At 38.4% G+C, this 23,138-nt stretch overlaps 1 protein-coding gene across 5 annotated transcripts in view; it reads left to right on the top strand.

Annotated features, from left to right (window-relative positions):
* Positions 1–23,138, top strand: part of kat7b (K(lysine) acetyltransferase 7b) — an 86,680-nt gene that overhangs the window by 43,372 nt on the left and 20,170 nt on the right. For all 5 annotated transcript variants that reach the window (XM_073071674.1, XM_073071673.1, XM_073071672.1 and 2 more), the window contains 6 exons: positions 3,650–3,889; positions 10,236–10,318; positions 13,449–13,538; positions 15,218–15,316; positions 16,261–16,371; positions 17,470–17,661. In XM_073071674.1, coding sequence (XP_072927775.1) covers positions 3,650–3,889; positions 10,236–10,318; positions 13,449–13,538; positions 15,218–15,316; positions 16,261–16,371; positions 17,470–17,661 — 815 coding nt within the window. The remainder of the gene's footprint in view (positions 1–3,649; positions 3,890–10,235; positions 10,319–13,448; positions 13,539–15,217; positions 15,317–16,260; positions 16,372–17,469; positions 17,662–23,138) is intronic.

Below are 23,138 nucleotides of genomic sequence, written 5' to 3'. Positions count from 1 at the left end.
CTCCATTTGCCTTATTAACTACCCTGTCAACCTGTGAGGCAACTTTTGAGAGATTTAAGGACGTGAACTCAAGATCCCTTGGTTTCCATCACATTGCTAAAAATCCTGCCATTAACTATATTCTGTATTCTCCCTTCAAATTTGACTTTCCAAAGTGTATCACTTCATACTTTTTTCTAGATTGATTTCTTGTCACCCTATCAAGTTCATTGCCTCGTACCATATCCAGTATGGCTACTTCCTCTAGTCAGCCTGCCTACACATTGTGTCAGGAATCCTTTCTGGACACAGCCAACAACTTCTACTCCATCTATACTTTTTTTTAGTAAGGAGGTGCTAATCAATATTGGGGAAGTTGAAGTTGCTCATGGCAACAACCCTGTTATTTTACCACCTTTTCAGAATATGCCTCCTGATCTGCTCCTCAGTGTCTCTGTTATGTTGGAAGATCTGTAGTATACTCTTAATAAAGTGATTGCTCCCTTACTGTTTCTGATGTCCACCCACACTGACTCAGTGGACAGTCCTCAATGGCATCTTCCCTTTCTGCAGCTGTGGTACTGTGATTAGCAATGTAATTTTCCTACTACTTTTACCTCTCTCTCTCTGTCCCTTTTGAAATATCTAAGCTCTATTAAATCCAGCAGCCATTCCTGCCCTTGTGTCTCTAATGGTCATGGTGTCGAGGTTCCAAATACTGATCCATGTTCAACACCCTAGTTCCTGATACTTCTGGCATTCAAGTTGATACATTTTAACCCTTCTAACTTGACTGCAATTTCTCTGCTATCCTCTGCCTATATTTTCCACAGTCTCTCTACCCACTGGCTACCTCTACACCAGCTACTCCATCCTCTAAACCTATCACTCTAGTTCCAATTCCCCTGCCAAACTAGTTTAAACTCTCCCCAACAGCTCGAGCAGATCTGCCTGCAAGGGTATTAGTTCCCCTCAAGTTTAGGTGTAACCCAACTCTTTTGAACAGGTCATGGCTTCATCAGAGATGCCAGTATCCACAAATCTGAACCTCTGCCCCCTTGCACCAATTTTTCAAATGCCAGGACATCTGATTCTTGCCCTCAAACGCATGGCATGGGCAGCAAACCAAGCAATCCAGAAGTTACTACCCTACTTTTCAAGTTCAAGTTTATAGTCATTCAACCCATACACGTATACACAGCTAAATGAAACATGGTTCCTCTCGGGCCAAGGTGCAGAAGACCGTGTATATGTGCTGTGTGAAGTTACTTACAACACGCATGCATTGTGGTCAGTTTGTGGTACATGTGCACCTTGTTAATGCAAATATCTAATCAGCTAATATTATGGCATCAGCTCAATACATAAAAGCATGCAGACAGTGGGTTCTGTTGTTTTTCAGACCAAGCATCAGAATGGGGAAGAAGTGGGATCTTAGTAACTTTAACTGTGGAATGATAGATGTCGGGCGGAGTGATTTGAGTATAGGTGTCTTCTCTTCCCCCCCCCCCCCCCCCCCACAAGGGTAGAGCGTGCCTATGAAACCTTTCTTAAGCCGCAATGGCGTAAAGTGAAAAACCATTAATTTATATGGGAAAAATTTTTGTAAAAGCGAAAATCCTCTTTGTAACGCGAAAACAGGTTACTAATGTAGGTCTTTTGTAAAAGCGAAGTGGTGTAAAGCGAACATTTATAAAGCGGGGGACACCTGTATCTCAAGTTGCTGATCTCCTTGGATTTTCACACACAAGTCTCTAGAGTTTACAGAGAATGGTATGAAAAACAAAACAAACTTCCAGTGAGCGCCAGTTCTGTGGGCCAAAAATGCCTCATTAATGAGAGAAATCAGAGGAGAACCATCAGACTGGTTCAAGCTGACAGGGAGGCATCAGCAACTAAAATAACCACATTTCATGACAGTGCTGTGCAGAAGAGCATCTTTGAATGCAGAATGTGTTGAACCTCGAGGTGGATGAACTCCAGCAGCAGAACACCTCACCGGGTTCCACTCCTGTACCTAATAACATGGCCACTGAGTGTAGTTACAATACAGCACATATAGTTACACTAAAGCACAATACCTTCACAAAATAATTTCAGCTTCCTACATGGCTCTCTATATTTTCTCTTCAAGACTTCATCCCTTTTTCTATCTACGTTGTTAATACCAACGTGTACCACAACTTCTGGCTGCTCACCATCCCACTTAAGAATGTACCGTAGATTCCGGACTACAGAGCGCACCTGATTAAAAGCCGCTGGCTCTAATTTTAGAAAGAAAATCAATTTTTTACTTGTACAGGCCGCACCGGATTTTCGGCCGCAGGTGTCCCACGTTGTAATATGAGATATTTACACAGAAAGATATTACACGTGAGGATTTTTTAACTTTTAATTAAATCCATATGGTAACATAAACAAATACATATTGCAAATGCTTTTTTTCGAACCGTGCCTGTAACGCGGCTACTTTTAAATATACGTTGCGTATACTTTTTTACTGAACAACATTCCAATATCTCCTAATGACTGGTAAAAAATATATATACTGCAGCCTACCAGGAAAAGTTATTGATCGCCTTTAACTTAAAAGCAGCGTTTTGGCTCCGCCGCTCGCCCCCTGCCTTCCCGTTTATCGCAAACCGGCATTTTTCCCACAAGACGCGGCAAAACCGGGTGTGACGTCATAGCATCCCGCGATGTAGTACAGAAAACAAATATAGTTAAAACACTTCTAACTTTAACTAACAAATGAATTACTAAGCGAAAATATTATAAACTAAATAACTGCCATAAAGGCAGCACAGTGCTTTTCTTGGAGTGTTTTCCATGTTGATGAGGGTGAGTACAAATGACTGATTTACAATAATTTAATTGTGAAAGTGCGCTTGATTTATCGTACAATTTCATTGGACCTCTGTGAACTACTCATCAATTTTATTGGTCTACTGTTACGAGGCAAAATGTTTTTGGCGGCATGAAAAAATCATGTATTAGCCGCACCGTATTAAAGGCCGCAGAGTTCAAAGCTGTTCAAAATGTGGGAAAAAAGTAGCGGCTTAAAATCCGGAATCTACGGTACTGTACTGAACTGAACTTGCTGGTCTGATAACTAAAACTTGAATGAAATTCCCTGAGGTAGGAATGTTGTGTTCCAGGAATATTCATAAAAGTTACACAGCTTGAAGCAAAAACGTTGAAGTGGTGAACACAAGCTAGAAAGTATCTAAACTCTCATTGAAACGTTAATACCTTATTCTTTTAATGTTATAGTTCGTGTTCCTTTAATTATTCATCTTGTTGCTTCCAAATTGCATAACTTCTGCTCTAATTTTTTTTAGAAGTTTTATCTCGCTGTCGCAGTTCTTAAAAAATATTCTGTATATTTTTCTCTGCCCTGAGTTTTTTCTGAATTGTGGAACTGCTTTTCCCTTCTCAGTATATCCTTTAGAATAGCTTTTAGATGACAAGCAGGATATTACCTCCATATTACATTTTTTTCCCCTCTTTTACACTTACTAGTCTCGATAATGTCTTAATACCCTGATGTTATTTTTCTAAAATAATTTTAAAGATTTATATTGATATTAGTCCAGCGCTTTTCAAAATTGGATGCATGAAATATTAGAGACTTCTTATTAATTTGTGTTTTTTGAAACTGCTATTTTAGATACCAAAACTGCAGTTGACCACGATGAATCTCCCCCACGTACACCTACAGGAAATGCTCCATCATCTGAGTCCGATATTGATATTTCAAGTCCAAATGCATCGCATGATGAAAGCATAGCAAAAGATGCTTCTATGAAAGACTCTGGAAGTGACCTTTCACATAGACCGAAGCGCCGGCGTTTTCATGAGAGTTATAATTTCAATATGAAGTGTCCTACTCCAGGTTGTAATTCATTAGGTAAGAAATCTTCCATTGTATATTGAGTGTTTAAACAATATTCCCAATGCATTGATTGAAAACTCCATGAATGGAATAACTGGGTTACAAATAGTGAGTGGATAACATCTTCTGTTGTGTAACTGTGAAATGTTTATCTGCTCCCATTTTAAGCTTCATTCACAAGAGGCTTATTCATAAATGTTTTCTCACTTTAGATGGATAACTAATTCAAATGACATTTTCCCCACTCTTGGAAGGATGGTTGTGAAATTTTAATATCTACTCTCTGATCTGTTTCTTACCCACTTTTGGAATCCTGCAACACAGTTTGGGCATTCTCCTCCAATTGTCGTGTTTGATATTTATAAGGTCTATGAGCTTATGTTAAATTGTTGAAACATCACTGCTTAATGCAAATATAACTACTGCTATTTGTAAACTCCAGCCTCAGAAGTGAATATTGGTTAGATTATAATGAGATAGAATTGGTTAGATATAAATGTTTTGTATTCCAAATATATATTTCATTTGATCTGTCATCTGTTTTCAATTTGTTTCAAGTAAAGGATATTGGGTTGCCATTGTGAGGATATATACTTGATGTTAATTTATCTTTAATACAGGCCCATATAACATTGATTTTAAAATCTTTCATAGATTTTTTTTTAAACTTGTGGGAAGAATAAAAATGGGATTAGTGTAAGTGGGTGCTTGAATGCTGTCTCAGATTTGGTGAGCCAAAGGGTCTGTTTCTGTACTGTATAACTGATTTCCAATTGTGCTTCCCTATCCAATATTTGTTACTTAAGCTGGTGTCAATTATTGGTAGGTGTGGTTCGCTGATACTTTGGGAATGCACCTTTTAAGTATAGTGGATTCTGGTTAATTGGACTATCAGTTAATCAGGACAACTGCTATTTGGGACAAATCTTTTTAAAGGAAAAATAACTACCGTAATCAAGAAACTAAACACAAGGAAATCTGCAGATGCTGGAAATTCAAGGGAGAAGCACTCCGTATAGATCTTCTCCCTATAGATGCTGCCTGGCCTGCTGCATTCCACCAGCATTTTGTGTGTGTTAATCAAGAAACTAGCCAGGTTTCCCTTCATTTGGGGCGCTATGTCACTTAATTGGGACAGGAGAGTGTTCCTGAACAATTTCTGACAAGCGTCAGTGATGTGCACCTCTGTGGCTGTTAGGCATGACACCGTGCTTGAAGTGAACAGTTTTTAAATACCGCCAGTTGCGTCTGTTTGGCACTGATAGTTTACGAGAAATAAGCAGCATAGCAATTGAGAACTGCTCACTGTGGTTTCAAGCATTCAGGCTTGGAGATACCAGAAATGGTCGGAAGTGAAAATAAAGTGATTTCACTACTTCAGAGAGTTAGGAACTATTAAGAATTTGAAGGTATCAACAATCATCTTAAATGTTATAATGAAAATGAAAATTTGGAGGATGCAATTGATAGCACTGTATGAAGGCAATCTATTATCTGCAGTAGGCGTCTGTGCTAATTTTGTTCATTTGCAGTCAATCAAAAGAACAGTGCAGCGTACATGAGATGAATTCGCCTATTAGGAACAAATACGATTTTATAGTAGTTTAGTGGTATTGGTAGTGTTCTAATTTGTTCCGTTTGTCATTTAAATATATAATTTGTTACTCAGTTAAGCGATACTTTGTTTTTTTTAATACTTTTTTAACCATTTCAATTAAATGTTGGCTAATTGGAGCAGCTGCTCAATTTGGCCAAAATGTACTGACCCTGATGTGTCCCAATTAACCAAATCCATACACTGAATTCCGGTTAATTGGGGCAGCCACTTATTTGGAACAACTCTTACAGAACAAATAGCAATCTAGATGCCCTTTATTTATTTGGGACACTGCTGCTTAATTGGGGCAGCTTACTGTTGCTGAACGGTTTCTAACTTGTGCCAAACGCATGCACTTGTGTGGCCATTAGACTCTACACCATGCTTAGAGTGAACAGTTTTTAAATAGCACAAGCTGCATGTACTTGTGTTCAAAAAGCCTGGAGTGAAAATTGAAACAATTTCACTACTTCAGCAAGTTAGGAATGACAAAGAATTTAAAGGCATTGACGATCATCTTGATTGTTACAATGAAAGTGAAGGTTTGGAGGATGCATTCTATAGCATTGTACGAAGGCAGTCCATTATCTGCACTAGGTGTTTGTGCTGATTTTGTTTATTTACAATCAATCAAAGGAGCATGGCAGCACACACTGTATGAATTCCTCTCTTCAATAACTAATGCAGTCTTGTATTACTGGGTGGTGGGGTGGAGATACATCTGTACCAAATGAAGTGCAAGATGCTCCTTCCCTCTGCTATTCTGCTGGTCATCCTTCGGCTGGGTGTACACCTACTTAGCACCTTCCTCCCCCAAAAATCTGGGTCATGTGAAGCCATGGGAGCAGGTGATGAATAATTGTATGAGCAACTGGTGCATATCACGTGTCCTGTTTAAGTGACCACTGACACCAGGCAAACTCTGAAGAATATTGATAATGGCTGGGGGTCACCTGTCTTGTAAAGACTGTCCAGAAGAAGGCAATGGCAAACCACTTCTGCAGAAAAAATTGCCAAGAACAATCATGGTCATGGAAACCCCACATCATACAACATGGCACATCACGAATGAACAAGTATTGATAGTGTTCTAATTTATTCTGTATTTCATTTAAATACATAATTCATTACTCAGTTAAACAATGGTTTGTAGTTTTTATACCTTTAATTATTTCCATGAAACTTCAGCTAATTGAGGCAGCCGCTTAATTCGGCCAAAATGTACTGATCCTGATAACTCCCAATTAACTGAATCCACTGTATGTTTATTTAATTCTTCATTATCTGATATTTCTATTTGAATACTTCCAATGTTGATAGCCAGATACTGGGTGGAAGTCAAACCCAGTAATTATTCCTTAATTTTATTGTCTATGGGCCTAGTTGTCAATTGTTTCAGCTTAGCTATAGTTATAACTGGACCTTTCTAGATTGTTAATGTCAATCATTCAATTCATGAAGTAAGATCACTGTTGGAATATTAACAAGGAAATTTTATTCAGTCAATTTAAGGTCTTGAGCACTTGCACTCACATTGCATGGTTTTAAGGCCCCCTCTGCCATTGTAGAGTCCTTTCTCTTGCCACCACCAGCCAGGCCAAGAATAAAATCTTTGTTTAATTTAAAAGTTTTGTTGTTCCTGTTTTAACTAGCCGACTTTAAATTAGTCTATCAAATATAGTGCACCTCGGATCTCCTCAGATTTCTGGCAGCAACAATGAGTGGATGTGATTAAACTGTCTTTCAGCTTATTTCTCTATGTCCCATGATAAGAAAGATTTACACATTGTTTTATTCAGTAAAAATATTAGACTATAAGACCATAAGATATAGGAGCAGAATTAGGCTTTTCGGCCCATCATCTGCTATGCCATTTCATCACAGCTGATACATTTCCCTCTCAGCCTCAAATTCCTGCCTTCTCCCTATAACTCTTCATGCCCTACCTAATCAAGAATCTGTCAACCAATGACTTGGCCTCCACAGCCACCTGTGGCAATGAATTGCACAGATTCACCACTCTGGCTAAAGAAATTCCTCCTCAACTCCATTCTAAATGGATGTTCCTCTATTCTGAGGCTGTACCCTCTGGTCCTAGACTCGCCCACCATAGGAAACATCCTCTCCACATCAACTCTATCGAGACCTTTCAGCATTCAATAGGTTTCAATGAGATTCCCCCCTCATTCTTCTGAATTCCAGTGAGTACAGGTATAGGACCATCAAACGCTTCTCATATGACAAGCCTTTCAATCCTGGAATCACTTTCATGAACCTCCTTTGACCCTCCCCAATGTCAGCACATCCTTTCTTAGATAAGTGGCCCAAAACTACTCTCAGTACTCCAAGAGAGGCTTCACCAGTGCCTTGTAAGGCCTCAACGTTCTATCCTTACTTTTATATTCTAGTCCTCTTGAAGTGAATGCTAACATTGCATTTGTCTTCCTCTCCACCGACTCAACCTGAAAATTAACCAATCCTGTACAAGGACTCCCAAATTCCTTTGTATCTCAGATTTTTAAATTTCTCCATTTTGAAAATAGTCTATGCTTTAATTTCTTCTACCAAAGAGCATGACTTTACACTTCCCGACACTGTGTTCCATCTGCCACTTTTTTGCCCGTTTTTCTAATCTAAGTCCTTCTGCAGCCTCTCTGCTTCCTCAACACTACCTGCCCCTCCAGAAATCTTCATATTGTCCATAAACGTAGCCACAAAGTCATAGATTCCGTCATCCAAATCATTGACATATAATGTAAAAAGAAACGTTCCCAACATAGACCACTAGTCACTGGCAGCCAACCGGAAAAGGCTCTCTTTATTCCCACTCTTTGCCTCCTGCCAGTCAGCCACTGCTTTATCCATGCTATTATCTTTCCTGTAATACCATGAACTCTTAATTTGTCAAGCAGCCTCATGTGATACTTTGTCAAAGGTCTTCTGAAAATGCTTGTCATTTCTTCAAAGAATTCCAACAGATTTTTCAGGCAAGATTTTCCTTTAAGGAAACCATGCTGACTTTGGCCGATTTTCTCATGTGCCTCTAAGTGTCCAAAACCACATCCTTAACAATTGACTCCAACATCTTCCCAACCACTGAGGTCAGACCAACTGGCATATAATTTTAGCCTCTTTTCCTTGAAAATTGCAAATGTCACTACACTCTTCAAGTCCTCCAGAATCCAGTGATTCTTGAAAGATCATTATTAATGCCTCCACAATCTCTTAAGCCACTTCTTTCAGAACCCTGGGGTATAAACTATCTGGTCCAGGTGATTTAACTACCTTCAGACCTTTCAGCTTCCCAAGCACTTTCTCCCTAATAATGGCAACTTCACACACTTCTGTCCCCGGACACACTTGAAATTCTGGCATACCACTAGTGTCTTCCACAGGGAAGACTGGTGCAAAATACTTATTCAGTTTGTACACTATTTCTTTGTCCCCTGTTTCTACCTCTCCCACATTTTTAGCAGTCTGATAACTACTGTCTCCTCTCTTTTGCACTTTATATACCTGAAGAAACTATGGGTATCCTCTTTAATATTATTGGTTAGTGTATCTTCGTATTCCATCTTTTACCTTTTATGACTTTTTTTTAGTTGCCTTCTATTGGTTTTTAAAAGCTTCCCAATCCTCTAACTTCCCACTAATTTTTTCTCAATTATGCCCTTTCTTTGGCTTTTATGTTGACTTTGACTTCTCCTGTCGGCCACAGTCGTGTAATTCTGCCTTTAGAATTCTAATTTAGGGGGTATCTATCCTGTGCCTTTGAATTGCTCCCAGATTTTTGGATTTGTTTATGTTTAAAAGCAGTGTACTAAGTCTGGCTATGCATTTAGTGTGACTAATGGCAAAGATGATGTGTTTGAAATGAATGCAAGTAATTAATGAAAATTTCCTTTCCAGTTGAGTTTTGTAGCCTGCAATCTGTATTAATGTCTATACTGACACCTGGTGGAGCCTCAGCTATGTTTTCATTTCTTGTTTGATGTCAGTTTCAGTACAGTTGATTATATATGTAAAGTTATGCAACTTTGGAACAAGCCCACACAGGATGTTTTCCAATAGATGATCTGGGAGAATTGAATATAGTGATTTAATTTTCCTGAACATTACATTCTGGATTAGGAATAGTTCTATTTTTGAATATTAAAATAACATTCTCCAATCTTTGAGGTATCTCAAACTATTTTGTAACAAATAATTACTTTTGCAGTGTAATTACTGGTGTAGTCAAATTACTTGTGACATTTGACAATGTGCAATAAATGGGAAAAAGCAATATTTGATCAAGTAATTTATTCTATTGAAGTTGAGAAAGGACAAAATGAGAACTCCTTTGCATTTCTAATATAATCATAAGGCCTCTTGCAGTTATTCCAAGAGGCAGCTGTTGAATATTGCTTCCAGAATATCTCCTCTTCAGCTCTGCATGACATGGAAGTATTGGTCTAGATTATGTGCTCAAATATTGTAGCCACTTAATGTTTGATTTCGATACGAGTGTAATTCGAAAATAAAATGAAGTTGACAAACAAATTGGGGAGTGGATGGGAATCATTCTCTTTAATGTTTTGGAAGAGAATTCTGCACAGGTGTTGATCTGAAACTGACAATATTCCTGATTATATATATCTGCAGGTGTAATTTTAATAGGAAGGCAAATGCTTTTTAATTTGTAGGTGATTTTAAAATCTGAAAATGTAGTTTGAAGTACATTCTTGTATATGATTTTCATTTTGCTCATTTGGTTAAACGTAGGCCATTTGACTGGAAAACATGAAAGACACTTCTCCATATCTGGCTGTCCATTGTACCATAATTTATCTGCAGATGAATGTAAGGTAATGTAGATTCTACATTATATTGTGAAACATTCAGATAATTCTGCTTAAAGAAAATACTGCTTTTTGATTGGTAACAAGGGGGTGTTGAGATAATTCATTTCAGTAACTTTGACGTTTTTCTAATTCCTTTGCTCCTGGTTTGTATTATGATCGCACTTCATCTGGCATACTGGCTGACAGTTTTTTAAAAAATATCTGGAGTTTAAGCAGTCTAGTGAAGTTTAATGCCAAAACTAAGTTCTGTGAGATCTGTGTTGCGCAATGAAAATTTTGAACAGGTCCTTTTTTTGTCTTTTAGGAAATGGCTTTGTTTTTAAAATTTGTGTGTAATATTTAAAGTTCTATGGAGTGTATAATGGCTAGTTTTGCAAATGCTGAAGAATGATCTGAGCTTCTTTAGTTCTGCAAGTGGTATGTTACAATATTTTTTAAGGAAACTATTTGCTGGGACATCTGCAGTTAATAAATTATGCATCTATAAGGTAGAGTATCAGGCTGACTTCAAGAATATGAACAGTTCAGCTAATCCAAAATGTTTGAGTCAGTGGTAGAAACGATGCTAGCATTATTTGGATTCCATTTTCTCAGAACTAGAAAATTACTGCCAAAACAAACTCAGGATTCTTATGTGGGAGGGCTAAAACTTTGCTGCTTTTTGTAGCAACCATTTGTAGAAACAAAGCAGAAGTTTGTTGGGTCCACTTAACTGTTGTATGGTTTACAACAGTTGCAGTTATGTCTGCATTAGTGATTTTCCTTTAGTTATTGAAGATTCTTCCTATTAGTTTGACCTTATGATCTCTTTTCACGTTTGCAGCTCTATAAAACTCTAGTTGGGCCACGCTTGGAGTACTGTGTCCAGTTCTGGTCACCTCACTATAGGAAGGATGTGGAAGCATCGGAAAGGGTACAGAGGAGATTTGCCAGGATGCTGCCTGGTTTAGAGAGTATGGATTATGATCAGAGATTAAGGGAGCTAGGGCTTTACTCTTTGGAGAGAAGGAGGATGAGAGGGGACATGATAGAGGTGTACAAGATATTAAGAGGAATAGACAGAGTGGACAGCCAGCACCTCTTCTCCAGGGCACCACTGCTTAGTACAAGAGGACATGGCTTTAAGGTAAGGGGAGGGAAGTTCAAGGGGGATATTAGAGGAAGGTTTTTCACTCAGAGTGGTTGGTGCGTGGAATACACTGCCTGAGTCAGTGGTGGAGGCAGATACACTAGTGAAGTTTAAGAGACCTACTAGACAGGTATATGGAGGAATTTAAGGTGGGGGGTTATATGGGAGGCAGGGTTTTAAGGTCGGCACAACATTGTGGGCCGAAGGGCCTGTAATGTGCTGTACTATTCTATGTTCTATGAATGTAGGCTAATGTACCTTAATCTGGCTGAAGATAAGTGCTGAGTATTGTAGATTCAATATTGTATTTATCCCCGTAATTCATAGTTGGTCATCCCTCCAAACCTCTCCAGAAAAAAAAGAATGGGTGAAAATGGGAGAACAGGTGTTTTCAGGGGAGTAATTATTTAATGAGGAAGAGGCAGGATGGAGAAAAAGCATGGGTGTGGAAAGTTGGCTGGAAGATTGGAGATTGTTTAATCATTCACAGTCCAGGGTGGAAAAAGTATGTGAACCCTTGCACTTAATAAGTGGTAGAACAATCTTTAGCAGCAATAACCTCCACCAAACGTTTCCTGAAGCTGTTTGTCAGACTTGCATAACAGCAAGGAGGAATTTTAGACCATTCCTCCATACAAAACTGTTTCAGTTCATCAGTATTTCTGGAATGCTCTTCAGTTCATGCCACAGCATCTCAATTGATTAAGGTCTGGACTCTGACTTGGCCATTCCAAAACACAATTTTCTTCTTTAAACCATTTTGTTGTTGATTTACTCTTATGTTTTGAATCATTGTCTCGTTGCATTATCCAACTTCTATTAAGCTTCTGGTGAAGGACCGTGACCCTGACATTCTCCTATAAAATGTCTTGATACAACTTTGAATTCATTGTTCTTTAGTGCTTGCAAGCTGTCCAGGCTCTGAGGCAGCAAAACAGCCCCAAACAATGATGCTCCTTCCACCATGCTTTACAATTGGGATGAGATGTTGCTGTGCAGTGCTCTTTTTCCTCAACATAGTGGTATACATTTCTGCCAAAAAGTTCAACTCTTGTCTCTTCTGTCCACAGGGCATTGTCCTAGAAGCATTGTGGAACATCCAGGGTGGTCTTTTGCAAGCTTGACACGTGTAGCAATTGTTTTTTATTTTGGAGAGCATTGATTAGTTCTGTGATGTCCTTGCATGAACACCATTCCTGTTCAGTGTTTTTCTTATAGTGGATACATAAACAGAAACTTTAGCAAGTTCTAGAGATTTCTGCAGGTCTTTTGCTGTTACCCTTGGGTTCTTTTTCACCTCCTTCAGCGTTGCACGTTGTGCTCTTGGTGTGATCTTTGCAGGACGCCCACTCATAGGGAGAGTAGCAACAGTACTGAGTTTGCTCCATTTGTAGACAACTTCTCTTACTGTGGACTGATGAACGCTCAGGTCTTTAGAAATGCTTTTGTAGCCTTTTCCAGCTTCATACATCTCTACAATTTTTCTAAGGTCCTCTGAAAGTTGTTTTGATCGAGGAATGGTGCACATAAACAAATCTTTCTTGAGAAGGGCAGGCTCTGTCAGTAACTTGACTTTGTGTGTCTTTATAGGGCAGGGCACCTCTACAACCCATACCTCCAATCTCATCTCATTGATTGGAACACCTGACTCCAGTAGCTTTTGTAGAAGGCGTCTCCCCAAAGGTTCACATACATTTTTGAACTTAGACTGTGATTGTTTAAATGGTGTACTCAGTGTTGACAAGAAGTACAATTGTCTCTGTGTTATTAGTTTAGCCAGGTTGTGTTTGTCTATTATTGAGACTTGGATGAGGATCAGACCACATTTTGAGTAAATAATGTAGAAAACCAGGTAATTACAAAGGGCTCACAAACTTTTTACTTGCAACTGTAGATAGTAGAATAGACTGTGCCTATTAAATTTGAATCAAGCTGTTTTAGCCCATTCAATAAGTTCAATATTTATCTAATTGTTTACGTTCTGGTGTTAACTCTCCTTTTTAGGTTAGAGCTCAGCAGCGTGAAAGGCAGATTGATGACAGAGCATTATCACAAAGACAAGATGAAAATAACAGACATGCAACCAGACATCAGGTAAGTTTTCATTGTGATCACTACATTTAGACATGTATGGAAAATATGGCAACAAATTTACAAATCTGGATATTTGTAATCAGGAAGTTACAATTAAGAACTCCTCTCCTTAGTTGGTGATTTCTCTACAAGGAGGAAAGATTAGGAAGAAAAGGAGAGGAAATATTTGTAAGCAACTTGAGTTAAAGGTGAATGAGATCAGAGAAGCTTGGATAAGGAGGAACAACTAGGGGGTTCAAGTTTTGGGAAACAAACTTAGGTGGGAAGAGCAAATGGTAAAAAAACACAAGTAGGCAGTAATAGAGTGAAAAGGCAAGAGTTAAATAAATAATTATTGAAGTCCAGACAAATAGATGTAATTAATGGAAAATCCATATACTGTGATGAAGAATGGAAGGATGACCTAGCTGGGTGTTGGGAAATACTGCTAATATGGGGATTGGTGTTGTCAGGATATTTATGAAGGGGTGGAAGTTTTTGCTGAGATGAGTTGGGGGTATTTTCAGTTCAGAATTTGTAAATTTCAGACCGTAGGATTGAAAATAGGAAAACAATGTCATGATTGAAAATTAGGTTTAGTTGAGACTGAACTAGAAATTGAAACAAATGCAAATAAAATGGTTGGAGAGAAAGAGAATATATCTGTGGGGGAATTTGCAGAGGGAACAGACAGTAAAGGATGGGTGATGTGTGTTTGATCTTGGTTTGAAAGAAAGGTGTGTCAAGGGGACAGGATTAGAAGTTGGAATAAAAATCTGATCTTTGCTGGCTGGGAGAGAATGAGGGTAGATCTGAAAGTATATAAAATTATGAAGGGTATATATATAGGGTAGCTGCATGCTGGCTTTCTCCCCCGAGGTTGAGTGAGACCAACACTAGAGTTCATAGGTTAAGGTTGAAAGGTGAAGTATTTAAGGGGAACCTGAAGAGTAACTTCACTCAGAGGATGCTGTGAGTGCAGAACAAACTGCCAGCGGAAGTGGTGGGTGCAGGTTAAATTACAACAATGAAAAGAAGTTTGGATAAGTACATGGATGGGAGGTGAGGACTATTTTTTTAAATATTTATTTATTAAATTTTAGAAAATTACAAAGAATAAATGTGATGATAAAATAGTGAGAAAAATAATATTAACCCTCCCCCCTCCCCTTAACCCCCCCCCCCCAACCCTTATCTAAAGAAAGAAAAAAAAGAGAGAAAGATTGCCTGGATATCGGAGGATTCCCACATGCTCCATGGAGTTCAAAATAATTTTAATATTTATTTTTACTTTCCCCAATTACTTTATAATTTTATCTTCAAAGGACCTATGTATTTAATCCTATCTTTTGTAGGTATGGGAGCCATATTTTCAAACATATATCATATTCATTTCTTAGATTGTATGTAATTTTTTCAAGTGGAATACAGCTATATATTTCATTATTCCAACGATCCAAAGTTAAATATAAAGAGGTGAGGACTATTGTCCAAGCATGGGTCGATGGGACTAGATAGCTTAACAGTTTGGCATAAACTAATGGGCTAAAGAGACTGTTTCTGTACTGTAGTGCTTTATGACTCTTGTACATCCATGTACATATGGTGTCTAGAAATTGAATTTCACCTTGTGTTGATGCACTAAATATTGAAGGTAGGCTTAGATAAATATTATTCTCAATTTTGCTTCTTGTCTACAGGCTCCGACAGAGAAACAATTGAGATACAAAGAAAAGGTGGCAGAACTTAGGAAGAAACGAAATTCAGGATTAACCAAAGAGCAAAAAGAAAAATATATGGTAAAATTACTGTTCCAAACTTATACAGCGAAAAAAAAGCAAGCTACTGAAAGGTGTAAGAGGGCTAGGCAGCACACTGAAGCAAAATGAAACCATCCATCAGGACTGATGCAGGGTCACATTTGTTTCTATATATGAGACCTGGGTATGTTTCTGGTGTGGTTGAGATAATTATATGCAAAAGTTAAATACTATATAACATTAATCATACTCAGAATGAACTGGACTAATTTAATTTGTTTATGTATGGCTTTGATGGTTTTTCCTTTTTATTGTTTTGCTCTACCCTGTTATTTTTACCTCAACCAGTAAATTATTTAAAAATTGGTATTCTACATCTATTGTGCAGCCACTCTTGAATTGCATTCTTAACCAGAGCGAATGAGGATACATTTTGATACTCCTGATTTCTGACCAGGACCTAGGCAGTTCTCTTTTGGAGATTTGCAGCCAATTACACAAGCTGACAGAAGCTAGCCTGGACTTGGGCACCAGAGAACAGTCTGGGCTTCAGCACTGGAAAAAAAAGCCTATGCTGGAACATGTCTGCTTTCTGAAATCACAAGAAAGAAGAGGTTTTAGTGGCATCCTTTGTGAATTGCCCTTTTACCTTTGATGTCCATCACAAGTTTCACTCTTGTTAGACAAGCACATGTACATTAACTTGAAAGGTTTTATATACTTGCAGAATTCCTTGGTCGTGTTTTATACTTCATTATCTCAAAATGGTGCTAGAGAGGGGCAACTTTTTATGTACAGCTCCCAAGGAAATCAAAGATGCTACCTTAATTGTAGAATATACTTTCAAGATTATGTACTGTATGTTACTTTGTAGAAATATTTGTGTAATTTCAGCTTTGTTTTTATTTTCTTTACATGCAGTAGTATATCTGATTTGGTCTAATGACTATTTTATTTGCAAATGTTTATTTTTAATTCTACAGGAGCACCGGCAGTTACATGGAAATACAAGAGAGCCCCTTTTGGACAATCTTACATCTGATTTTGATTTGGAATTATTCCGTAAAGCTCAAGCACGCGCCTCAGAGGATCTGGTATGATGTGATTCTAGTTTATTTTGCACTTTACCTGTGGTATATTGAAGTAGAATAACAACATAAATAAAAATAACTGTAGTATTGTGCATTTGAAATATATTTAGAATCATTTCAATGTTTGAATTTTAGTTTGATGCTTAAATTTATTCTTAAAATGCAAAAAATTGAAACTATTCTGATATTGCGGACTTCAGTTTTCAAAAATCTTAATTTAAGAGTTATTCCGGGGGTGGGTGGGGGGATATTAGTGATCTGAGTTGGGGTGAAGAGTTAACAACAAAACAATTGAGTAAGATTATTTTTATAAGTTTATTTTTTTAAAAAGTGTTTTAGTTTAAATTATACAAAATAACAAGTCAAAGCTGAGAAAAATATAATTTCAGCAGTAACAGATGTAATGCCTGTTGAAGGTTACTTATGCTGTTAATGTTGCAACAATGTGGACCTCGTATTCGCACATATATTAAAATTTATTCTTAGAAATTTCAGAGCATGATCACAAAAACAGGTGTCCTTTTACCCTCTGGACTATGATTTGCATCTAATGACATTTAGTGCTGTCATTACTTTTTGTAAACTGTTTAAATTTTTTTGCCCAGTTCCTAGCCACTATGGGTGCCCATAATATGACACTGGTTGGTTTTAAATTAATGATGCTCAAAATCAAAAATGATTCATGATAAAGATGTGACATACACAAAGTTGCACTTTGGGCCTGGTCTCCAAGTGTTTTTAGCCTGAGAGTTTGATACTACCACTGGATGGCAGCATTGATGAAAAGACAAATGTGAACAGTAGTTTTCTTTGTTTCTGGGCTGAACAATTGTATTTGATGTAATAATATATGTTGGTCCGTATTTAGTTGGTTGAACGCTGCTCTTTATTCCTAGAAAAAAAAAACAAGGCTGAAATTGAAATCACAAAGGAGTTAAAATGTTGTAAAAATTAAAAATTATTAATAATTGTTGCTGCAATATAATGAATAAATGACATTAGGCTTTGTTCTTTTTCAAATAAAATATGAAACCAATGTTGTAGATCACTCTGATCACTTGAGTATTATTATACTGCTTCAATTGTCTCTTTATCCTGTAGGAGAAACTGAGGTTGCAAGGGCAAATTACAGAAGGCAGTAACATGATTAAGACCATTGTGTTTGGCCGATATGAACTGGATACCTGGTACCATTCTCCATATCCTGAAGAATATGCTCGTCTAGGGAGGCTATACATGTGTGAGTTCTGTCTTAAGTACATGAAAAGTCAGACCATCCTTCGGCGGCATATGGTAGGTCATTTGGTAGCAAAAATGCTTTTAAAGTTCATCAAGTGATTAATTATTAGATAATTTTTTGATAATTTGAAGTTTTGCTGCAGTTATAAAAACTGCATGAAAATAAAATCTGAATGAAACGGAATACAATTCAGTAAGCAATTCGGAAATTACTTGTATCCTAAGATGTTGACTTTCATTACAACCTAGTCTCAGTATAAATGAGTTTTTGTATGTAACTAAATGTGATGGTTGATTTATGTAATATGGTAGTTATATTTTTAATATTCTATCTTCATGTAACTTTCTCGTTTACATTGAGCACTATCTCTAGATGTCATGTCAGTCTTTAAAAGTGTAGATTTTCAAAAAAACATGCCATCTCAATTTTTTTTAAATGTTATTTCAATTTGGTTATTGCAAATAACTCATATAGGTAGGGTAGAATTTAATAAAATTAGCTGCACTGTGGGTATGGTTGGTATTTCATTGAGGTTGTTTCTTGGACTTGGGCAGCACATGACAACATTGGCAGAGTGACTTCGACAGCCCCACTCCTTGGGCTATAGATTTGGACGCAAGCATCGTACAAATGCAGAATTTTCCCCCTATTGTAGCAATCTCTAGTGTAAATACAGGTGGCCCCTGTTTTTCGAACATTCGCTTTATGACACCTCGCTGTTACGAAAGACCTACATTAGTTACCTGTTTTCGCTAACAGAAGGTGTTTTCACTGTTACGAGAAAAGGCAGCGCGCACTGAGCAGCCAAGCTCCTCCCTGGAACTGAATTCTAGCTGCCATTGCTTAAACACCTGCCTCTGAGCATCTGTGCTTTATGTCGATTTATTTTGTGCATCCATTAGCAAGATGAGTTCTAAGGTATCGGAAAAGCCTAAAAAGAGCCTGTAAGAGTATTACACTTAGCGTAAAACTAGACATAATTAAGCGTTTCGATCGTGGTGAATGAAGTAAGGACATTGTCCGCACGTTGAACCATTCGCACTATTTATCCACGGAGGGAAAGAATCTGGAAAGCCGCCGATGTTACTGTTGGTTCTGCTCGTAGCAAAATGTCCTCTCTTAGTCGGCATCCAATAATGGATAAAATGGAAAATCTATAGCTTGAGTGGATTGATGGGTGTACAAAGCGTGGTGTTCCATTAAGTTATCTTATACCCAAGGAGAAATCAGTCAGTCTTTTTAATAAGCTGAAACAAAAAGCACTGGACGATGGTGATGTGAAAGTGGAATTTAAACGTAGTCACGAATGGTTTGATCGGTTTCTGAGTTGAGGGCAGCTTCATAGCTTAAAGTTTACTGGAGAGAGTGCTTCGGCTGATACTGAAGCTGCCAAAAAGTTCCCAGCAGAACTGAAGAATATAATTACAGAAGGTGGTTATTTGTATAAGCAAGTGTTTAACTGTGACGGAACTGCAATTTATTGGAAAATAAATTGCCGAGCACCCCACCTCCGACAACTCAGCCTAACACACATCATCAATGTGTTTGCTGTCTTCCCGATTCCGGTAAGTGAAAATATACCGTACATATTTCTACTTAATATAGGCTGTGTATTTTTATGTGTTATTTGGTTTGATTTGGCAGCTTCATAGCTTAAAGGTTACTGGAGAGACTGCTTCCACTACGTGGTGAGATTATACGCTACTTTAGACAGTGCTGCAATGATTGCAGAAAAGTATTTTTACTTTATATAGGCTGTGTATTTATCAGAGCATTCCTGCTTTTACTATATGTTACTGTTATTTTGGGTTTTATGTGTTATTTGGCATGAATTTGTAGGTTATTTTTTGGGTCTGGGAACGCTCACAAGTTTTCCCCATATAAATAGATGGTAATTGCTTATTCACTTTACGACATTCCGGCTTATGAACCATTTCATAGGAGCGTTCTACCTTCGGATAGCAGGGGAAACCTGTAACACAGAATTTTGTGTAAGCTTGAGCTCTAAATCTCTCGGCTTAGTCACAACTGTTTAGACTTTCATAGGATCTTTTTGTGGGCATTAGTGTGAGAAATGCTCTTATCAGCCTCTGCTGTGGTACAAGCCAATTGCTTTATCCTTAATACTTCAGTGCAATGGCTTGGAGTTAACTATCCTATTGGACAAATCTCCTATTAAAAATTCCTATTCATTTGAGAAATGTGGGTTCGATGTAAAGGAGGTAAATTTGAACTTGCCATTGGAAAGATTGCAGTGACAAGTGAGATTTATTTATTTATATTTAGTGATATAGTGTGGAGTAGGCTCTTCTGGCCCTTTCAAGCCTCGCCATCCTGCAACACTCATCAAGCCCGAATAACCCTAACCTAACTGCAGGACAATTTACAATGACCAATTAACCTACCCAATATGTCTTTGGACTGAGGGAGGAAATCAGCGCACCTGGGGAAAATTCATGCATTCCACGGGGAGGACAAACAAATTCCTTGCAGACGGTGCTGGAATTGAAGTTTGAACTTTGCCCCGAGCTGTAATCGAGTCAAGCTAATTGCTGCACTACCATGGAGTCCGTTTCATAAATGATTTTTAATGTGAAAGTTCCATTGCTTATTTGATTAAGAATTTCTGAAGTTTATTTCCTTATGACCGAAAAAGCCATCAGGTAAAAAGCCAGGGTCCATGGGACATTGCTTTGTGAATCCAGAATTGGCTTGCCCACAGAAGGCAAAGAATGGTTGTAGACATATTCTGCATGGAGGTTGGTCACCAGTGGTGTTCCTCAGGGATCTCTTCTCGGACCCCTTCTCTTGGTGATTTTTATAAATGACCTGGATGAGGAGGTGGAGGGATGGGTTAGTAAATTTGCTGACACAAAGGTTGGGGGCATTGTGGATAGTGTGGAGAGCTGTCAGATATTACAGCCGAACATCAATAGGATGCAAAACTGGGCTGAGAAGTGGCAGATGGAGTTCAACCCAGATAAGTGTGAGGTGGTTAATTTTGTTAGGTCAAATATGATAGCAGAATATGGTATTAATGGTAAGACTCTTGGCAGTGTGGAGGATCAGACGGATCTTGGGATCAGAGTCCATAGGACAGACACTCAAAGCTGCTGCACAGGTTGACTTTGTGCATTGCCCTTCATTAACAGTGGGATTGAGTTCAAGAGCCGAGAGGCAATGTTACAGCTATATAGGATCCAGGTCAGACCCCACTTGGAGTTCTGTGTTCAGTTCTGATCACTTCACTGCAGGAAAGATGTGGAAACTATAGTAAGGGTGCAGAGATGATTTACAAGGATGTTGCCTGGATTGGGGAGCATACCTTATGAGAATAGGTTGAGTGAACTCGGCCTTTTTTCCATGGAGTGATGGAGGATGGGAGGTAACCTTATAGAGGTGTATAAGATGATGAGAGGCATTGATCGTGTGGATAGCCAGGGCTGAAATGGCTTACACGAGAGGGCACAGTTTTAAGGTGCTTGGAAGTAGGTGCAGAGGAGATGTCAGGGGTAAGTTTTTTTTACACAGAAAGTGATAAATGCGTGGAATGGGCTGCCAGCGACGGTGGTGGAGGCGGATACAATAGGGTCTTTTGAGAGACTCCTGGATAGGTACATGGAGCTTAGAAAAATAGAGGGCTGTGGGTAACCCTAGGTAATCTCTAAAGCATTATGGGCTGAAGGGCCTGTATTGTGCTGCAGGTTTTGTATGTTTCTAGGTACATATCAGCTAACAAAGTAATCCCACTTCCCTTCTAATTTTCTTTGTAGTCTATTGTCGCTATGTTGCATACACACTACAGGCAATCCCCGGGTTACGTACGAGTTCTGTTCCCGAGACCGTCTTTAAGGCGGATTTGTACGCAAGTCAGAACAAGTACATCCGGTATTATTTAGCGTTAGTTCATCAAACGTTTGTCTTAGTATACAGTATACATTTTACCTTTCTATGCATATAAAACACTTAAGAAACATATGTATTCCAATAATTAAACCATTGTTACTTAGTAATATTTGTAGTTTTCATCGGGGCAGGGCGTTTCACATGCTCCATTATTCTCACTTTATCCGTTATCCTTTAAAATAGTTCCGATCGTTGACCGACTATAGCCTAACGCTTTTCCAATGACCGATGAAGTTTCACCTCTTTCCAAACGCTTTATTATTTCCACTTTATTTTCAATCACGATTGCTTCCCGTCAATGGAACAGAAGCACTGTGGACGGCAGGTCCCGAGCTGCGCCAGCTCCCGATATCCACTGGGTCCTAAGGACCACCGCACCGAGACAGGCTAAATGGGACAAGTGGGGGCTGTGCTGGTTTTGGGTATTTGTTCCTCCACAATATTCCGCGTGGGAATTTAAACTGGAGGTGGCAGTGGTTTTTTTTTACGAGGTCGAGTTGCAAGCTCGACATCAACCTGGCACGGGAGTGGTCTGTCACTGGATCTAACTCGCTGATCTCACCAGCCAACCGGAACGGGGAGTGGGGGGCAGGGTCAGGGTGAATCTTACTAAGAAAAATTTAAGCCAAATACAAAGTTAAACACTCAACACAGTGTCAATGGCAACGACTTAAAATGGCGGACGGCGTCGTGATCCGACTTAAAATGGTGGATGGTGTTCTCTTTCCTCGGTTCGTAAGTACAAGTTGTCTGTAAGTCGGACGTTCGTAACTCGGGGACTACCTGTACAATGACAGTTAACTAATTAAATTTCAAGGCCCTGAGATCTGGAAGGAAAGTAGAGCACTTAGACGCACACATGCAGCACAAATAGTCAAGATTGAACCTGGTCGTGCTCAAGTTACTACACAGAAAGCTCCAGCTACACCACTGCTACCCTGGTCAAAAAAAGTTAACTGGAGTGTCTGAGCCTGCTGTAATTTTGATATCTTATAAATATGGAACTTGCTGTTTACAGTTGGCAAAGCATAGAAAAGACACATGAAACACTTAATATAAAAATTGAATTTGGCACAGGATACATTAGGGGAAATTAAAAGAATTAGGAATGAAATAAATAATTTGCCTACGCAAGAAATCAGGAAAAACTTAATGTTTCTGAAACAGACATTATGAAAGTGGATCGAAATCTATGAAAATACTGGTGTGGAAACTGGGGAAAAAAAAGATAGCATAAAATACAATTCATAGAATTAGGGACCCAAGAACGAAAATGATAAAAAATAAGCTAAGTGAAATTCAAGAAGCTTTTGAAGTGTTTTACAAAACGCTATATTCCAAAGTTCCAGGGGGAAGCATAACCCAAATTGACACCACCTTGAATTCTGTAGAGTTACTCACTTTAAGCGAAGAACAAAATAGAAGGATGGCTACTGACATAACTGAAGTTGAATTAAAAGCTGCAATTAGTAGGCTTAACTTAAGCAAGTCACCAGGATCAGATGGGTATACAGCAGAGTGGTACAAAGATTTTAAAAATGAGTTAATTCCTGTTTTACTCCCCACACTGAACTGGGCTCTAAAAAAGGCACAAATGCCACCCAGTTGGAAGGAAGTGATAATC

This window comes from Hemitrygon akajei, chromosome 18 (genome assembly GCF_048418815.1).
Source record: "Hemitrygon akajei chromosome 18, sHemAka1.3, whole genome shotgun sequence".
NCBI classification, from domain to species: Eukaryota; Metazoa; Chordata; class Chondrichthyes; order Myliobatiformes; family Dasyatidae; genus Hemitrygon; species Hemitrygon akajei.
The sequence above is the reverse complement of the archived record's forward strand: the minus strand, read 5'-3'. Positions and strand labels throughout refer to the sequence as shown.